This window comes from Phyllostomus hastatus, unplaced genomic scaffold, assembly GCF_019186645.2.
Source record: "Phyllostomus hastatus isolate PE091 unplaced genomic scaffold, TTU_PhHast_1.1 phas_contig_150, whole genome shotgun sequence".
Taxonomy (NCBI): Eukaryota; Metazoa; Chordata; class Mammalia; order Chiroptera; family Phyllostomidae; genus Phyllostomus; species Phyllostomus hastatus.
Genome location: NW_025333611.1, coordinates 19216309 through 19234510, shown reverse-complemented (window position 1 = coordinate 19234510; position 18202 = coordinate 19216309). Strand labels below are relative to the sequence as shown.

The 18202-nt window shown below is 49.0% G+C and overlaps 1 protein-coding gene across 3 annotated transcripts in view; it reads right to left on the bottom strand.

The window, feature by feature from the left end:
- The window catches only part of FAT2 (FAT atypical cadherin 2), a 70962-nt gene that overhangs the window by 29877 nt on the left and 22883 nt on the right, over positions 1-18202 (bottom strand). For all 3 annotated transcript variants that reach the window (XM_045820185.1, XM_045820168.1, XM_045820176.1), the window contains exons 3-10: positions 16286-16600; positions 11818-11876; positions 10149-10460; positions 8955-9165; positions 7136-7275; positions 6278-6559; positions 5020-5230; positions 138-4196 (exon numbers count right to left, since the gene is read on the bottom strand). In XM_045820185.1, the coding sequence (XP_045676141.1) occupies positions 138-4196; positions 5020-5230; positions 6278-6559; positions 7136-7275; positions 8955-9165; positions 10149-10460; positions 11818-11876; positions 16286-16600 (5589 nt within the window). The remainder of the gene's footprint in view (positions 1-137; positions 4197-5019; positions 5231-6277; positions 6560-7135; positions 7276-8954; positions 9166-10148; positions 10461-11817; positions 11877-16285; positions 16601-18202) is intronic.

The following is an 18202-nucleotide window of genomic DNA, read 5'->3' as shown; positions in this document are numbered from 1 at the left end:
TGTGGCGGACCCCATGAGCCGGGGTCCATATCAAATAAGTGGCAGAACCAGAACTTAAACCCATGTCTTAGGGCACCTCTTACTGGACTTTTTTTCAATGCACCCCAGTGCCTTCACTCCTACACAGGTTTCCTTACCTGTGATATAGCAGGTGACCTGTCTGTTCTGCTCAGAAATATCAGCATCAAAGGTTTTAAGAGTGGCCACATGTTCGCCAGGTTCACTGTTCTCAACCACAGATCCTCTGTAGTCTTCAGAAGCAAACTGGGGAGCATTGTCATTCTCATCCGTAACGGAGACTTCAACTAGGACCTGAGAAGATAGCTGGATGGTCCGGCCATGGTCATAGGCTACCACATAAAAGTGGTAGGTCTGGCGGGTCTCACAGTCAAGTTCCTGGAGTGTGGTGATCCAGCCAGTCTCACTGTCAATGGCAAAGAGCTCATGGATGTTGCTGTCAGGCTCCACTGGCAGCCTATAACTCACCTGGCCATCATTCCCAGTGTCCTGGTCATTGGCAGTCACTTGAATGACTGTAGTCCCCACTGGCATATTCTCAGTGAGGACAGCTTTATATGGATCAGCCTCAAATATAGGCCTATTGTCATTGACATCTTTCACTTGGATGTTGGCAGACACCAAGGAAACCAAGTAAGTGCCATTATGGGGGCAAAGAGCCATCAGATCAATCTGGTACCACTTAGTGGACTCATAGTCCATGGCCTTCCTCACCTTGAGGGCCCCTGTGTTTTGGTCCAAGGAGAAGACACCATCCCTGTTGCTTTCTGGTGTGGTGCCCTGCACTAGACTGTAGATGACTGGGTCATGAGCTGCCACTGCTTTAACAGAACCAATTTCAGACCCTTCTGGAAGGTCTTCAGATGCAGAGAAAGTATACAGAGGTTCAGAAAATTTGGGCAAGGATACTTCATTAGCAACCACTTGAAGTCGTAACAGCACCTGAGAGATCCAGTGAGGAGGGCCCCCATCTTGGGCTTTGATTTTCAAGTCAAAGGTCTGATTTTCCAGTCCCACTAGGCTCTCTTTCACCTTAACAACACCAGTGGTTGGGTTGATTTCAATGATCTGTTCATCCAAGTCCTCTACTGAGTCCACTGAATAGGTGACATCTGCATTTCGACCTTCATCTGCGTCATAAGCCAGCACCTGTATAACCGGGGAGTCTTTACTGACATTGGATTGAATGGACACTGTGTACTCAGAGGCTTTGAACTGTGGGGCATTGTCATTTTCATCTGTGAGGATGATCTTCACAGTGCAGAAGGCCACTTTTCCTCCTCCATCCTGAGCCATGACCTTAATAGCAATGACTCTCTCTGTCGAATTTTCCCGATCCAGTTTCTGCAGAGTAGTGATCTGGCCATGAGGGTTTATGGAGAATTTCTCACCTGCTAGTTTATTGATGATGGTATAATCTACAGTGCCATAGGGGCCACTATCTTTGTCTATGGCTAGCAACTCAATAACCTTGGTTCCTACCTTTGCATTCTCTGCTAACTCTGCCTCATAGACGTGCTGCTGGAACTCTGGGCTGTACTTGTTGGCATTCGTAGTGTTGATATACACAGGTACAGTTGCTCGGAAAACCCCATCAGAAGCACCTACCCTCAAATTGTAAGAAGAGTCCAGGTGCTTTTTGCAAAGGTTCCACATAGAAATTATTCCCGATGAGCTGTTAATGGAGAAGTGCCGGTCCTGATTGCCAGAGAGAATCAGGTACTCTAGGCGAGAGGTATCCTTGCTGTCGGGATCAAGAGCTTGGACTTTGAGAACCAGGTGTCCACAGGTTGCCAGCTCACTGACATTGGCTTCATACTGAGGTTGCCTGAACTCTGGGGGGTTGTCATTGATGTCAGATACACCGACAACCACAAGGGTATCACCTGTGAGTGGAGGGTTTCCTCTATCCATGGCCCTGACTTTCACATGAAAGTGCTGTTGGGCTTCATAATCCAGCTCTTGAACTGTGGACATCTCCCCTGTGCTCCCATTGATCTGGAAGAACTTGGAAACATCTGAGCCATCCTCTACAATCTGATAGGAGACATCACGGTTCTGCCCTGAGTCCTGGTCAGAAGCCAACAGTTGGATCACAGGGGTCTGGGCAGGCAAGCCTTCTGAGATAGAAGTGGTATAGACCAACTGGGGGAAAGTGGGAGGGTTATCATTGACGTCCTCCACCAGGACTTCCACAGTGGCTTCCGAAAATGACCCCAGAGCTGTGTCTGTGGCTCTGACTGTGAACACATGTTTGGTCTTAGACTCATAATCCAGAGGGCCTGTTACTGTTAGGACACCAGTCTTAAAGTCGATGGTGAACAGCATCAAAGGCTCTTCCTCCACGATGTTATAGATGAGTCGGAGTCCCTCTGGACTCCGGGCCTGGGTGTGGAGGATTGGGGTATAGAGTGTGATATTTTCAGGCACTCTGACTTTATAGTAAGGACTCTGAAACAGAGGGTTGGATTTATTTCTTACAATGACAAGTACCTCTTCCTCAGTCTGGAGTGATGGGGTTCCTCCATCCTGAGCAATGACTTTGAGGTGATACTTATTTAAAGCCTGATAATCAAAGGGTTTCCTAAGTGATATGTCCCCAAGATAGGGGTCAATTCGAAAATATGTGTAATCTTCTGCAAATGCATATGTGACAACACCATTTACCCCCAAGTCTCGGTCACTAGCAGATACCTGGAAGAGGACATCCCCTGGCTCTGTGCCATCTTGGATGATAGTGTAATAGGGCAGATCTTTAAATTCAGGGTGATTGTCATTGACATCCTCAACAGAAACTATGACCAGAGCCTGAGCCACCCGTTGAGGAGTCCGATTGTCCCTCAGTTCCACTGCCACCTCATGAGTGTCCTGCAGTTCTCTGTCAAATGCCACACCTCTTGTCTGCAACACGCCTGCTGACTTGATCATAGAAAACATATCAGTGCCATTTAAGAGGAAATAGTAAACAGTGTCATTCAAGTGATTGCCCTGGACACCAAGCATCACCAGTGCCTTTCTGTCTCGCAAATTCTCCTTCACTGTTGCCCTGTAGACATTCTGGTCAAACTGTAAGCTTGTGTTAAGAGCTTGTGCCAAAGAAATTTTTACCAGCGCAGCATCTTGATACAGGCCATCAGAAGCCCTAATGGTGAGCTCCCGGGAATGTCTCAGGAGAACAGGATTCAGCACTGATATTTGCCCATTGGTGGGATGGATAGCAACAGCTTCATCAGCATTGCCAGCTTTGATGCTATAATTGACTTCCGAGTCATCGTCACTGGCGCACACCGTGAGGAGCTTCATACCCCTGTGGATGGGCTTCACTATTGCTGCTTCGTATATCTGGTCCGAGAACCTGGGGGGAGAGTCATTGACATCTCTGATATGGATGATGACCTGGGCAGGCCTGGGTGCAAATAAGACGGGGCTTCCTTGGTCATGGACATAGATGCTGAATTGCAAAGAGGGCATGCTCTCATAATCCATCTCGGATATGGTGGTTAGCGTTCCCATGCTGGGATCGATTTTGACGAACTTCAAGGCCTCTTGCTCCAAAATCTCATAGACCAACAAGGAATTAGCTTCGTTGTCACTGTCAGAGGCATGAATCACAAAGGGGTTGTTGTTTTCATCCATGATCATGCTGTACAATGGAGCTGCTTCACTAATTTGGCCCACGAAAGTCGACTTCAAGAACACGGGGGCATTGTCATTTTCGTCAATGATGTAAACAAGAACCACGACGTCAGTAGATGCTCCTGCCATATTGCTGCCTCGGATTTTCAGCTGGTAAGATGAGATTTTCTCATGGTCCAAGTTCTTCTGAGTGGAAATTAGGCCAGAATATGAGTTCATGGAGAATACACCATCCTTGTTTCCCTCTCTTAACTCATAGGTCACTTCAGAGGAGCTGGCAGCTGAGACGAGGAGGATTGGGGAACCAACAGGGATGGATTCAGGAATCTCGACAAAGTACTCGGCTTTTGAAAAGATGGGGGCGCTGCTCTCTGAAGGGTAGACGTGAATGACCACTGTGGCCAGGTCGTGCCGCTGTGGGGAGCCTTGATCTTCTGCCTTCACTGTCAGAGTGTGTCGGGCATGATTTGCCTGGTTAGGCTTCTGGGCTAGAGTGATAATGCCTAGTAGGGCATTGATGTTGAAGAGACCTTCACTGTTCCCTGAAACAAAGGACAAGACAAATTGAAGTTTATCACACCCTCAAGAGGTACCCAGGGACTCACACAACTTGGACAAGGCAAAACTAACATCCCGTGCCCCTCTGGATTTAGTTATGACACAATGTATAGGGTGTATATATTTTTATATATATATGAATTATATTATATGTATGAATATACATACATATATAATTATGAAGGAACATTATGCTGTATGAGGGCAGAGAGCAAGATCATCACAATTAGTTGGATACTAGATATTATCATCTTTGTTACATCAATGACCTATAATTAATACTTACCAATGAGAGCAATAACCCTGGCATTTGTATATAGTATTCTACAGTTTACAACATATATTAACATACATTTTTTCTTTTCATCTTTACAAATACTTTCCGACACAGGCAGTATTATCCCATTTTTGAGATGAAGAAAACTACATAAGAGCTACAAAATCATGGTGTGGCCTTCGCAGGAAAAGAAAATTACTCCTAAAACTATGCCATGCATCTTATAAAGTAATTAGAGGTCCCTTCCATTGTGTAGGCACATAGATACTATGTTTTTAAATATTGCATGCACTTATAAGCATCCTCTATGTGCACAGTCATTGGTGGGCTTATATAATAAACATGTAAATTCTCTCCAAACATGAGCAGTCCCTTGGTTATTGTTCTTCCCATCTTTGGAAGTGCACTCACTTAGATCATTACAGTCCCAGGGAATGCCCTAGAATGATAACTTCCAGATTCATGCCTCTGGTGCTTCTCCTTATTATCAAAGCCTTTCCCACTTCTGGATTTAAAGCCAGGCCTCTCACCTTTCAGAAAGGAATAGTGGACCTCAGCATTGGCTCCCCGGTCACCATCCGTGGCTCGGACTTGGAGCAGCTCTGTGCCCGGGGCCATGGTGTCAGGAACACTTGCCTCGTAGTGGAACTGGGTGAAGTGGGGTGGGTGAAGGTTTGCATCTTCCACGTGAATGGACACCCATACAAAGTTCCTCTTGATGGGCATCTCCTGGTCTCGAACCTATGGCCCAAGGAGGTGATGGGGTGAGGAGCAAATGGAATGGGAAGAGGCTGGGTTAGATTAAGGTCAGTGAAATAGAATGCCAATGGAAAATATACCTGATTGTAGCTTCATTCCTTTAAACTTTGCTCTCATTTATGCTCTTTTCTTAAAACTTATTAATGATTGATTATTAGGCTTAGCTGTTTTAATGGATAGTTTCACTTTAGGAGAAAGGCAGAAATTAACAGAGAAACAGTATTTTGCAACTTCCATCGCAGAAAATATTAGTTTTCCAAGATATTAACATGTTAGGCAGGGGAAGAAACATTCTATGGTCAAGTAAATTTAGGGAGTGCTGAATTAAATAAAGTTAAAGTGTTCTTTGCTGCAGGACTTCTCAGAGCCTTTAACACATATCAGTGTGCCCAAAGAATGATAAACTGCCATATAAAAATCCTGAACCTCAAATCAAGAAGGCAGGAGTCCAGTTCTGGTGCTACCATAAAGAACCATAGGATGTTGAGCACATCCTTCCTCCTCTGTGGACCTCAGGGGTGAGGTAAGAGAAATGGGTGGGATCAGGGCTTAGACTGAAGTGAAGCACGTGGGGTGTAAATTTAAGGAGGCACTCACTCTCAGTGTCTTAAAAGTGCAGACACAAGACCCTCAGAGTGAGTCCTCCTTAAACTGTGTGCTCTACAGAGCTGGCTCGCCTCACCCTGGTGTTTGCTCCAGGTGGGATGGTCTCTGGGTCCCTCCCAGCTCTGACACTACATGTGGTCATGCAGTTCACGGAACAGGAGAGCTGCTGGGGGGTATTTGGAACAAGCCTAAGATTGCAGGAGTTTTCTTGGCAGCTGTCCCATCTCTGTCTTCACTCCCAGGCATCCTATGGAAGGTACCTCTGGCAGGCTGTGAAATGTCACAACTCATCTCACGGGTTATCAGTACGAGCATCAGTACACCTGGCCCATCAGGGGAAATGGAACTTTCACATGCCTCCGAGCATCCACCCCACACATCTGCACACGAGTACATCCCCAGCCGGTGTTTCAGTGAACTCACCATGACTGTCAGTGTGTGCTGGGAGGGCCCCGAGCTCAGGTCCAGTTTCCCCACAGTTACCAGGACGCCACTGCTTGGGTCCAGCTGGAAGAGGATGGCACTCGCTGGGTCTTGGCTGCCGTGTATGGTGTAGATGAGGCCCTTGCCGTTGTCCTGGTCTGTGGCCTGGACTCGGAGGAGCTCAACCCCTGGCAGTGTGTCTTGGGGAACTCTGACCTCATAATGAGCTTCCAGAAACTGGGGCCGATGGTGGTTGATGTTGGCAATCATGACGATGTAGACCTAGGGAGGGTCATGCGACAGAGGCAGACTGTAAGCTCCGTAAAGCCAGGGGCCTTGCCTGGCTGGCTCCCCACCGTGTCATCTGCGCCCAGCGCAGTGCTGGGTACACAGCGCTCAGTAAGGGTTCGTAGAATGAATGATACAATTTCACAATCACAGGGCTTTCAAGTAACGTGCAGGCTAGTGGTTTTCAAAACAAATTTTGTTGTTGTTGTTGTTAAAGGGCCTTTAAATGAAATTTTGTGTGAAGTCTCAATATATAAAACAGATAAATCTCTGAGAGCCCCCATTTGACCACCATTCCTCACACCCATGGTAGCCCATGGCACTCTCATCAAAAACTGCTAATTTAGACAAACCCCTTTAATATACAGAGACCCACAGTGGGAACAAGAACCCTCCCAAGATCACAGAAGTAGAAGGTGTGTCAGGTCAAGGCTGGGGTGCCCAACCGTGACTACGATTTAGCGTTCTCGGAGGTGCACCGCTCCACAGAAAGTCCTCTGTAGTTTCATCCCAACTAAGCAGGACTTCCATCTCCTCCCAACTTGGGAGCTCCCAACCGAGGCTTCTAACCTGGGTGGCAATGACGTGGAACCCATCGGTCACCTCCACAGTCAGATTATAACTCGACCTCTTCCTCGTATCGAGAGGCTTGGCGATGATGATGCTGCCCGTGGTCTTCTCAATGTCAAAGTCCATGTCTGTGTCTCCACCTGGATGCAAGTGGGCAGGAAGCACACACAGCCCCAGTGACTGAGGCAGCAGGAGCACAACATAGGATCTGGCTGGTGGGCTTAGAGGAGGTGGGAGTAGGTGCCGCTCTGGGCTGGCGGGACTGCAGGCGTTCGAGGACGGACCTGAACCAGGGATTCTAAGACTGTTCAGAAAGAGTACGATGTCTGGGTGACAGGCTGCAGTTCATCCCTCGGGGGTCCCCCCAAAAGTTAATTTATCGTCTTAAGTTATTATCAAATTATTGTCAAGACCCAAGCAATGATACAGAAAAAGGTGAACTTATATGGATTGAAGAGTCCTAGAGGAAGACCGAAATTAGTCACAGAACATACTCTGCTGCCAGGATTGAAACAGGCAGGGGTAATGGAGCTCTACTCTGTGTCCCCCAGGCAGTCTGCATGGTCAAAGGTGCCTATGCCCAGGGGGAAATATGAAAATAACTCTGTTCAACAAGAGGGAATCGATTTAATGAGCTGTAAGAATCTAAAATACAGAGTTAGCATGGAGTTATTTAAATGTCTGCTGAATATAGATGTGTTCAGTGACATGGAAATATGTTCATCATGTATTTTTAAAAGTTAGAAAACAGCATTTTAGCATAACCCTAAGTGTGTGTGTGTGTGTGTGTGTGTGCGCGCGCGCGTGTAAAAATGACCAGAAGGAAACACATCAAAATTGTAACGGTGGATTAGCTTCTGACTGTTGTGCGTTTAAGTGATTTTATTCTCTTCTCGGCATTCATTTGTGTTTTCTAAATGGTCTTTAGAGTACATGTATTTATTTTGTGTAAAAGTAAAAAAGCTAAACAATGAAAAGGAGCAGTGAATCGGAACTGGAAGTAAATGCAGGGGGCCAGAAGCTTAGGACAAGTGCATGTCTGATCTCTGAACCCAGCTGGGAAACTGTAATAGGAATCCACGGTTCATGTGGTGCTGAAACTCTGGGGTTACAGATTCTTAACTTGGAATCTTTGGTTGGGTTTCAGAGAATCTGTGAAGCCCCTGAGTTTGTGCATAAATCTATGTTCGTGAGTGCAACTTTCTGGGAGGAGGGCCGAGAGCATTCATCAGATTCCCAAAGGGGTCTGTGACCCCTCCCATGTCTTAACAAAATCTTAGGTTAGAGACAGAAAGGAGTTTCAGAGAAGGCCATTGGAGCTTGGACCCAAGTATCTCCTTCAGTAAGAATGGACACTTTCCCCTGATCCTGAGTGTGGAACCTGGGACCAGGACGTGAAGCATGGCCCCAGGGCACTGCTGGCCTCGGGCCCATGGTCAGTGAAGTCAGCTCTACGCTGGTTTTCACCTGGAGGCAGAAGAGGAAACATAACACCTGTGCTTCCTCCTCCGGGTCTCTCTGGACCACCCTCTCTGGTCTCCCGGGCACTTGGGGTAACCGAGGCACTGCCCCACTCTGGCTGCAGTTACTGGTGAGGCAATAGAGGTCCTACCTGAGAGGTTAGCTGGTGTGGAAGTTTGGCACAAATGGGGCTCCTACTACTCACCGGCCCAGAGAACCAGGGGAGAGGCCGTCACTACTTGTGGCCCTAAGGGGGGCTGTCAGGGAGCATGGCCTGGAGAGGGCTCAGAAGGATCGTGCCACGAGAACTAGGGCTGGTCTGGGAGGATGGGGCGGCTGGCCCTCCTTGGGGCCTCACCTGAGATGTTGAACCAGAAGAGGCCAGGTCGGCCCTCCACACTGATGACGCCCACCATGTGGTTCACGGGGTCTGTCTCCATGACTGTGAAGCTGTAGTGGGGCTCGTCAAAGGCCAGCGGGATGGGAGAGGGCCGGGGCTGGGGGATCCACTCGATGTGCAGCCGGACGCTGGTGGAGAGAGGAGGCTGCCCACTGTCCATCGCCTGGATCTGAAAAGAGGCCAAAACTGAGAGTGAGGCTTTGTCTGTAGGGCTGGGTCCGAGAAACCAGAAGACCCAGGTGGCCAGGCAAGGAACAGAGTGCCCGGTGAGTCACTGAACTGGCCTCTTGTCTACTCATTCATTCATTCATTCATTCAGCGCACAGTGGAGGGCTTGCTGTAAACAGGTACCACACTAGGGGTTGCAGGCACAAAGGTGGAGAACAAAGTATGTAACCTGTGCTCAAGAACCTCATGAGTAGTGTCCTCACTACTTAACCGAAGGCTTGCTATGTGGTAGTTCCTAGACCACACTTTACCCACAGGGACCCTACACCCTTTCCAACAACCATAAACACAATAAGCTGGAATTTATTGAGCTTTCCCTATCATCAGACCCTGCTCTAAGAGCAGTTGGTGCCAATCTAATTTAATCTGCACAATAGCCCTGAGAGAGGTACCATAATCTGGCACCTGCCTTTTGCCAGAGGACACTGGGCTCAGCGTGGTAAGTTTACCGCCTGGGGTTTTCTGCCTGGCCGGCGATGAAGCTGGCTTGAATGGAGACTGTCTGACATGAGATCCCACGCCCTAGCCACTTGCTACATTATCTTCCTACAAGGACAGTGTTTTTAGCCCCATTTTACCGATGATAAAACAAAGGCTGAAGGGGGTTAAGTGACTTGGCCAAGGCCACACAGGAATACCCTGGCAGAGCTCGGATTGGAACCCAGGCCTGTCTTGATTGCAAAGCCCCTGCTACTGTCACCAAAATCCTTATCTCTAAGAACAGAGTGAATTTCCCAGGCAAGGACCGTATTGCCCTCAAAGAAAAAGGTCCAGAATTCTAATCCTTGGCTGCAGCTGGGGCTCCCAGTCTCTCTGGAAGCACCACCTTCATCCCGCCTCGTGGCCGTCTCCCTCCTGTATCCCCGAGAAAACCCCTAACCGATAATGCCACACCCCCACCCCAGGCCTCCATCCACCCCTCACCGTTAGGATGTTGTACTCTCCGGCTGTGAAGGTGTTGCTGGATGACACCACACCCGTGACCGGGTGGATACTGAAGCCCTCCTTGTCACTCTCCTCAATACTGTAGGTGACCCTGCCATTGAGACCCTCATCCATGTCTGAAGCCACAAGCCTGTACACAGGCCCAGGGGTCACTGGGCTCAGCCTCTCTGGGAGGCGGACGTTGAAGAGCTTGTGGGAGAACACGGGGGCGTTGTCATTGACGTCCAAGACGCACACCACCACCCTGGAGGTGGACCTTAGGGAGGGCTCCCCGTTGTCCAGCACAGTCACCTGGGGACGAAATCCAGCATGAGTCGCCAAATACGAACATGGAACATGTGTCGCCACCCACTGCAACCTCACCACTACCCCTGCTTTCAACAGCCCGGAAACGCCAGTCTGTTCTTTGCTGTACGCTCGTGGTTTTTATTATCCCCACCTCACCTACTTGGAACCCAGCTCTCTGGCAGCCTCGCCCTCAGGGAAGCCAGCAGGAACAGAGAAGAGACCAGAAAGAACTGGATGCAGACAGAGTCACGGAGGCTCTAAACGGAAGTTGGCGCTCTTTAAATAGGAGGCCTGCAGGCCATTTCTTGGAGACCATTCACTTTTCCTTTGCCCCTAATCCTCACAAGCTCTGCCCTCCAGTTTCTTTAAGTGACTGGAGGGGAGAAACGGATGAGAAGATGCTTGTCAAGGAGCGGTGGTAGCTGCTGAGTCAGACCGGCAGCGTGGTGCATGGAATGGAGTCCAGGGGGAGAGGAAGGACGTTAAGACAGTCTTAGAGGCAGGGAGTATTTTGCGTAGAGGCAGGTTGTCCCATGCACCGGTGACCGAAAGGGTACGTGATGGACATTTCTACTCTAAACAGTTCCGAACTTTTAGTGTATGTTTGGTGTTTAAAGATAATGCCATTACTGAACTCTGGAGAATGTGCCAGTCTCCAGAAGGCCAGCTAGCTGCTGCTCACTAACAACACCTGCTCCTTACACAGGGGGTGGGCAGAGCCTGGGGGCACAGAAGGCAGAGTTTACGTCAGTTCTGCTGAGGGATCTGTGTTCCTCCCACCTTATGTCTTCAAGACTTGAAGAGAGATGCCTGTTCATTGGTTATGGACAGCCCAGGAGAGGGCATAGCTAGAATCCTTTGACTTAAGGACAAGATCGATACCTCTCATTGAAAATGGGAACATTTCTACTCTTTAGAGACACCCTAGAAAGAGCACAGATCTTTCTAGAAGAGAAAGGCCTGGGTGTTCATTCTGACTCTGCCACTGACCTGGTATTTGACCTTGAGTGACTCTCTCATTGAATCATGGGGATGGGTTAGAAACCAGACTGAAGTGCCTAGCACATAAGTACCGCTCCCTGCAGGCATTACTTAATCAATCAGTGCTTCCTGCCCACCCCCAGCATGGTTTCAGAGTCTTCCCCTTCACACTGCTAAAGAGCTGGCAAAGACACTAGGAGTCCTCACCACCAACCAGAGCAAGGCTCAGCTTAAGGAGCAGCTCCTCCCTGAGCCTAGCTCCCTCCTCAGCCACAGTGCTTAGAGATGGGCACGTGGCCCCAAGGCCCGACGGGCCTCCAGCTGGGCATCCTTCAGCAGGTTTTCAAAGCCACTGAGTGGGTCCGCCACCATTACTCACCTCCAGGATGTGCTCATCCTTGGTCTCTCGGTCCAGCTGCCGGGCGGTGGACAGCAGACCTGGGGAAGAGATGGTAGGAGGGAGACCTGAGCTCCTAGGGCTCCCAGGGCCACTTTACTGGGGGTAAGTTCAAGGGTACATTCAAGTCCTTGATCAGGATTCTGATCTTTGGAGAAGAAGAACATTAAGGGAGAATGGAACTTTGGAGAAGGGGAAGGGCAAATGAGGAGGTGGGAGAATACAGCAGAGGTGATGGCATCCGCGGAGGTTCCTGCCCACGGCCTGCTTTCACCGTGAGGAGGGCTCTGTGCACAATACATTGTTGAGTGGAAAAGGTGGCTTGTCAGGAGTATCAACAGGGGTCACAGTCATCACAAAGTGGTAGCTTTCTACGCCTTTGTTACTATTATATTATCCACCTGGGTGCCAGTGCCAGCTCTTCCCATGACCCGCTGGCACAGATGAGCCAGAAGAGGGCTCCTCTCAGCTCATCTGTAAACTGAGGAAAGGGGACTTGGTAGTTTCAATTTTGTGAGGCACTACAGCTCTTCAATGAGGCCACGAAGGAGAGAAGGTGCCAGTTCTTTGCAAGCATTTGGGAAGTCAAGACCGAGGTTAGTAGTAGCCCAGGGGGCATCCAAGCTCGTAGACCGAGAGGTCATAGCTGGTAAGGAAGGTCTCTTTGAAATGAAAGCAGACCTATTTGTTGGTCAGTGGGACACCTGAAAACTTTGAGTAAGTGTCTTGATCTTGCCTACACAATTAGATAATGGCGTAAGGGATGAAGTGTGGAGATGGAGGCTTCGTGTGGGGAAGGGGATTCGGGTTGGGTGGAGACTCCGGTGCCAGGCCTGGGGTGTGACACGAGGAGTGGCCTCTGTTAGGGGTAGGCTCTTGCCGTGTGCAGTAGAGTCAAGTCATCTTGAATTCTTTCCTCCCTAACTGGAGGCAGGCACGGGAGGGATCAAAAAAGTCCCTGGGAAGCCCCATAGCCAGAGGCCCTTCTAGTCTGAGAAGGAAGACACGTTTCTCTGGGACAGTGTGAGTACTGTTCCGGGTCACCCCACCCACTCATCCCCCCACTAAGGGGCCAGGTGAGGAAGGGCCCCCAGTCTGCACCCCCTTTCCTGGAAGAGTGCAGAGGCAAGGGGGCCTTGGCAAGTGAGCCTTCCTTCTGGCTCAGGCCTTGCTTTCCTTTCTGCTCCTTCTCTCCTTTCTTCTCTTTCTCTGCTTATCCCTCACCCCCTTCCTTCTCTCCTTGTCCAGGCCTCCCTCTCTGCTTTTCCCCTCCTTGCCTCTCTGAATCCCAGACACTCTTTCCCTGTCTCTCTGCCCCTCTGGCTTTTCCTTTCTCTCTCTGCCTTTCTCTCACCTCTGCCTCCTCCCACCTTCCACTGCCAGCGTCCCTAGACTTGCTGCCACCACTGCCCTACGACCAGCCTCCCCCCTGCCCTCAGGCTGGTGTCAGGCGGCCTGTAGAGAAAGGGGACATCGCAGAGCCACCCCACAGGGCTGTGTGAGGGGCTACTAACGGTTCTTCCTGGCAAGAGGTGGGGTCTCAGCCAATCCAGCGCTTGTGAGTTCTCTCCTCCAAACAAATTTTTCCCCTTACCTCTTCTTAGGCTCATCTTTGACCCTCCCCCCTTTCTCTTTGACCCTTCCTTTTTCTCATCCAATAATTTTCCAACTACTGTTGATTCCAACTGTAATGGACTCCCGATCCTTCCACTCCAATCTAGGTCTAACCCCAACTCCCTGCCCAGCTTTCTCTCCCTCTTGCCCTCCATCAGGGTCATAATGGCCAACAGTCTCTGATCTCTTACATGTCCAGATAGCCTTCTGCATTCCTTCTATATCTCTATTAACTCATTTAATCTTCAGAGCCACCCAGGAGGCAGCTATTATCATCTCCATTTTACTGATGAAAAAGTCAGGCATAGAGCAGTTAAGTAACTCTCCCAAGGTCTAATGGATAGTAAGTGGTGAAAACCAATACACCTTCAGAAAACTGACCTACTTGCCGTGTCTTCAATAAGACCTGGGCTTCTTCCCTCCAGGCTATTGCCCTGGTACTCTCCTCGCCCAAGGGCCCCCCCAGACTACTGCCTGGCCAGGTCCCCTCTGTTCTTCAGCTCAGTGTTATCGTCCCACTTCATGAAGCTGTTGCAGCTCTGCTGCACCGAGCAGCTCCTGCTCTCATCTGAGCAGTCACCGTGTCACGCCTACACACATTATTAGCATGTGCTCATTCACACTGGTTCCATAGTTTCTATATTTGGGTCTTCATGTGCCTGATGGACTGAATTTCTCAAGGCCTGAAATTATGTTGTGTTTTCCTTCACATCTCTCCACAGCACGTAGTTTAAATGAATGAATCTTGGGCTTAACAAAAGATTGTGGATGCTGACGGAGATTCATTCACTTACTCCCCAGTTATTTATTGAGATTCTACTGTGTGCCAGGCACTGCAGATGTAACAATGGGAGAAAACAATCAAAGTTCCTTTTCTAGAAGGCCTTTGAAATCTAGTGAAGGATATAGAGAGTTAATGGAATAATCACACAAGTGAATATAATGCTCTATGTTCTATGTAGTAAGTGTTTTAAAAAAGGAGGCAGGTAGATGGTGCTGGGAGATGTATTATGCTGTCAGGAAAACTCAAAGGAAAGAACAGCTGGGCGGGGATCCGAAAGAAGAGCAGGACTTAGCCAGACAGAAGGAGAGGGGAAGAGACTCAGGGAAGAAGGAACTCCATGTGCAGAAGCTCGGTGACAGGAGAGGGCAGGCACCGAAGCAGGCCGTGTGGCTTGCACCAGAAAGTGGCAGGGTGAGCGAGGCAAGACAAAGCCAGAAAGGTCAGCCGGGGCTCAGGCAGGCACAGGTGCGTGGGACACAGCAGGATGTGGCTCTGTCTTCAGGGCACAGGGACACCACTCACGGGATCCAAGCAGGGAAGCAGCGGGACAGTAACGTGGTGGTGTTAAGAAAGCTGGGCTGGGAGCTCATTGCCGATTATTTTATTTTTAGACCTTCATGCTGGTAAAAGTTTCTTCTCCTCAACTGCAGGAAGACTAGGAACATGTCTGCCCTCTGGGGCATTTTGCCAGGCCCCTTGCCAGGGAACTGTTGACAGTAAACAGAATAGGGATTTGGAAGACACTGAGAAGCTAATGCCTTAGGTGAGAGATCTCTTCCCTCTCCTGAAAAGGGAGGGACCGGGTGGAACCAAGTAGAAAGCCAGCTAGGCCTGTTTTCCAGCGTGAGGGCATCCCTCTAGGAAGCCGAATTCATGCCCTGAGGTCAAAGGTGAACAGGAAAGGGTCCAACACCAATGTCTCTGTGCTAGTAGACACATGTATCCCCCGCCCACTGTCTGCCCCAGGACCCCCAGGTTCGTGCTTTTCCTGGTTTCCTTGTCTCAAGGACGGGGAACTGCCTTCTAGCTTTCTTTCACCTTCCTCCAATCTTGCCAGGCTGAATTGTTGGAGCTGGAGAACAGAATCTTAGGTTCAAAGCCGAGAATGCCAGTCTTCTCTGCAATAGGATTGTTGTTCATCTTCCAAGAAGAAGATGCAGCAGCTGTGAAGAAGTACCCGCACAGTGGGGACTGGCTCTCAAATTCTAACACCAACAGCAGCCGAGCAGGTAGCATGGATGCAGGGAGCAGCTGGCAGTCATGTAGCAGAGAATGAGGGGACTGTGGGGACCAGAAGACATGCACCTGCTCTGTGTGGGGAGCCACTGTTGCCTCTAGGCAATTGAGGCCCCAAGGGAATGGGGGGCTGGGGGCTCAAGTGTTACCAGACCTTCTAGTTTTTTAAGAACAACCAAAAACCTGGAATGTTTTATAGAACTTCCTAATTTTTAAGTGTTGGCAACAACCTGAAAAAAATCACTGTTTAAAGCTCATGCAAGCCAAACAAAACACGTGTGTGGGCTACATCTGACTCACTGCTGCAAGCTGGTGACTTCTGGAACCCTCCAAGCCACATACCATCCTTACCCCAGATAGATGGGCCCGGGATAGATGTTTGTGAGATGGTTGACTCCACTGAAGTGGGTCTCTATTGCTACCGCACTGTGGGCAGACTGGAGATCACTTTGGAACTAGGGTTAGGAAAGTCTAGCTTGTAACTCAGGGGAGTGGCCAATTGTGCACCAGGCAACTAACTGGCTAGCATCCCTAGGCCTCAAGGGAAGAAAGCTGACGTATCTTATTTTCCCATAGAGATGGACTTTGCTGAGCAGTGGTTCTCAAATTTAGCACCCATCAGAACTGCTGGATATCTTGCTAAAATACAGATTTCTGGGCCCCACCCTGAGTTCTGGTTCAGTAGGTCTAAATGGGACCTGAGAATGTGAATTTCTAACAAGCTCATAGGTGTTGCTTACTATGCTGGTCCGGGACCACACTTTGAGAAGCACTGTTTTGAAGAATCCTATCCCCCCCGATTTCTGAGGTCCTTACCTGTGAGGGGGTGAATAACAAAGAACCCCATATGGTTCCCACTGGTGATGTTGAAGGTCAGCTTCCCTTGGGAGCTGGAGTCCGGGTCCCAGGCATCCAGCCGAAGCACAGAAGTGTGCAAGGGCGCGTCCTCCGGCACAGACGGGTAGAACACGGGTCTGGGCATCCGGGGTGGGTTATCGTTGACATCTATCACCTCGACGTAGACTTCAGTTACAGCAGACAGGGGTATGGAGCCCCGATCCACTGCCAGTACCGTCAGCCAGTAGCAGGACGCAAATTCTCGGTCCAGGGGTGCCAGAGTCTGAATGATTCCTAGGGACAGTTGATCACCAAACCCAAGATATTTTAGAGCTTGAAGTAGCTTTAGAACTCACCTTGCCTAACACTCCCCAAGGTGTTCTCTGGAAGGAATATAAAGAGGTATTCCATGGGAAAAAGAAACTGCTGGTGCCCCGGCCGGGGTGGCTCAGTGGATTGAGGGCTGGCTGTGAACTGAAAGGTTGTTGGTTCAATTCTCAGTCAGGGCATGTCTCTGGGTTGGGGGCCAGGTCCCCGGTTGGGGGTATGCAAGAGGCAGCCAATTGATGTGTCTATATTTCTCTCTCCCTCTCTCCCTCCCTTCTGCTCTTTCAAAAATAAATAAATAGAACCTTAAAAAAAAGAAAAAGAAACTGTTGGCAATATGGTGTGGGAGCTGCTGAGTTAAACGTGGGGGATCCATATCCTTGCTGTTGAACCTCTCAGAGCCTTTCTCTGCTGCACCCGGCCGTGGCTCTGGCATATGGGTGTCTGCAGGGTTTCCAGAAGACTGCGGTAGTCGACCTACTTTCTCCTGGCTACTTCAACCCGAGTCCTGCTGATTGCTTTACTTCACATCCTCTAAGGGATTTCCTCTCGGCTGTCCTCAAACGGATTCCTTCAAGCTTCAAGTATTCTAGATACAAGTTAAGGGTGAGGGACTTGACAAATAAATTGCTTTTGCCCTCTCCATTATCTTTATGATTTTGGAGACTTAGCTCCACAAATTGCTTGCTAAGGGCCTGCACTTTTCTAGAAGTTGAGGGTCTGTTAGTGAGCAAAGGAGGCTTACACTCTAAGTTCTCATGGATCGCACTCAGTGGGAAGGGCCTATGTGAGAGGCCAGGGCCCGTGTTCGCAGCCCCAGCATGTCAGAGCTAAAGGAACCTATTGCTTTGACAGGTGGGGAAACAAAGGCCCAAGGAAAGAGCGTGACTTGACCGAGATCATGTAGCGATAGGCAGAAGTGCTGGGTCTCGACTGACCCGCAGTCTAATGCTCTTTTCACCAGTCACCCTGCCCCTTACCTGGGAAATAAATCACCCATCAGACTGCAAACTCCTTGAGGGTAGCGACCTATCTTTATTCACCAGGGGCCTCCCCCAGAAGCCTGTGTCAGGACCTCACAAAGTGAGGGTGCTCAGTAAGTGATTGCTGAATTGCACTCATTTTCTGTGAAGCTTGAAAGGAATAACTAAGTTGGTTCCACCTCGTTGGAGGGTGATTCAGAAATGTCTATTAACATAGAAAGTACGCCCTACCCTTTAGCCCAGCAACTGCATTTTTAGGGGGTTTTCCTATAGACACTCATACATATGTGTGAAAGTACATGAACAAGGGATGTACACCTATATGATAGAATGAAATGTAGCCACTAAAAAGGAATGACAAAGATTTATATGTATTGACATATCAGATATCCTGGAATTATGTGAAAAAAATAAGTTTCAGAATTAATGTCTATTGTATTATGTTTTCATAATAGTAGTGTGAACAGTGATCATATACTCGATTCAAAGAAGAAAACTTTAGTAGGAGATTATAGAACAAATTGTTAATAGATATTCTATGGAGAAATGGGTTACAGAGAAACATTAATTTTAAAATTAGATATAA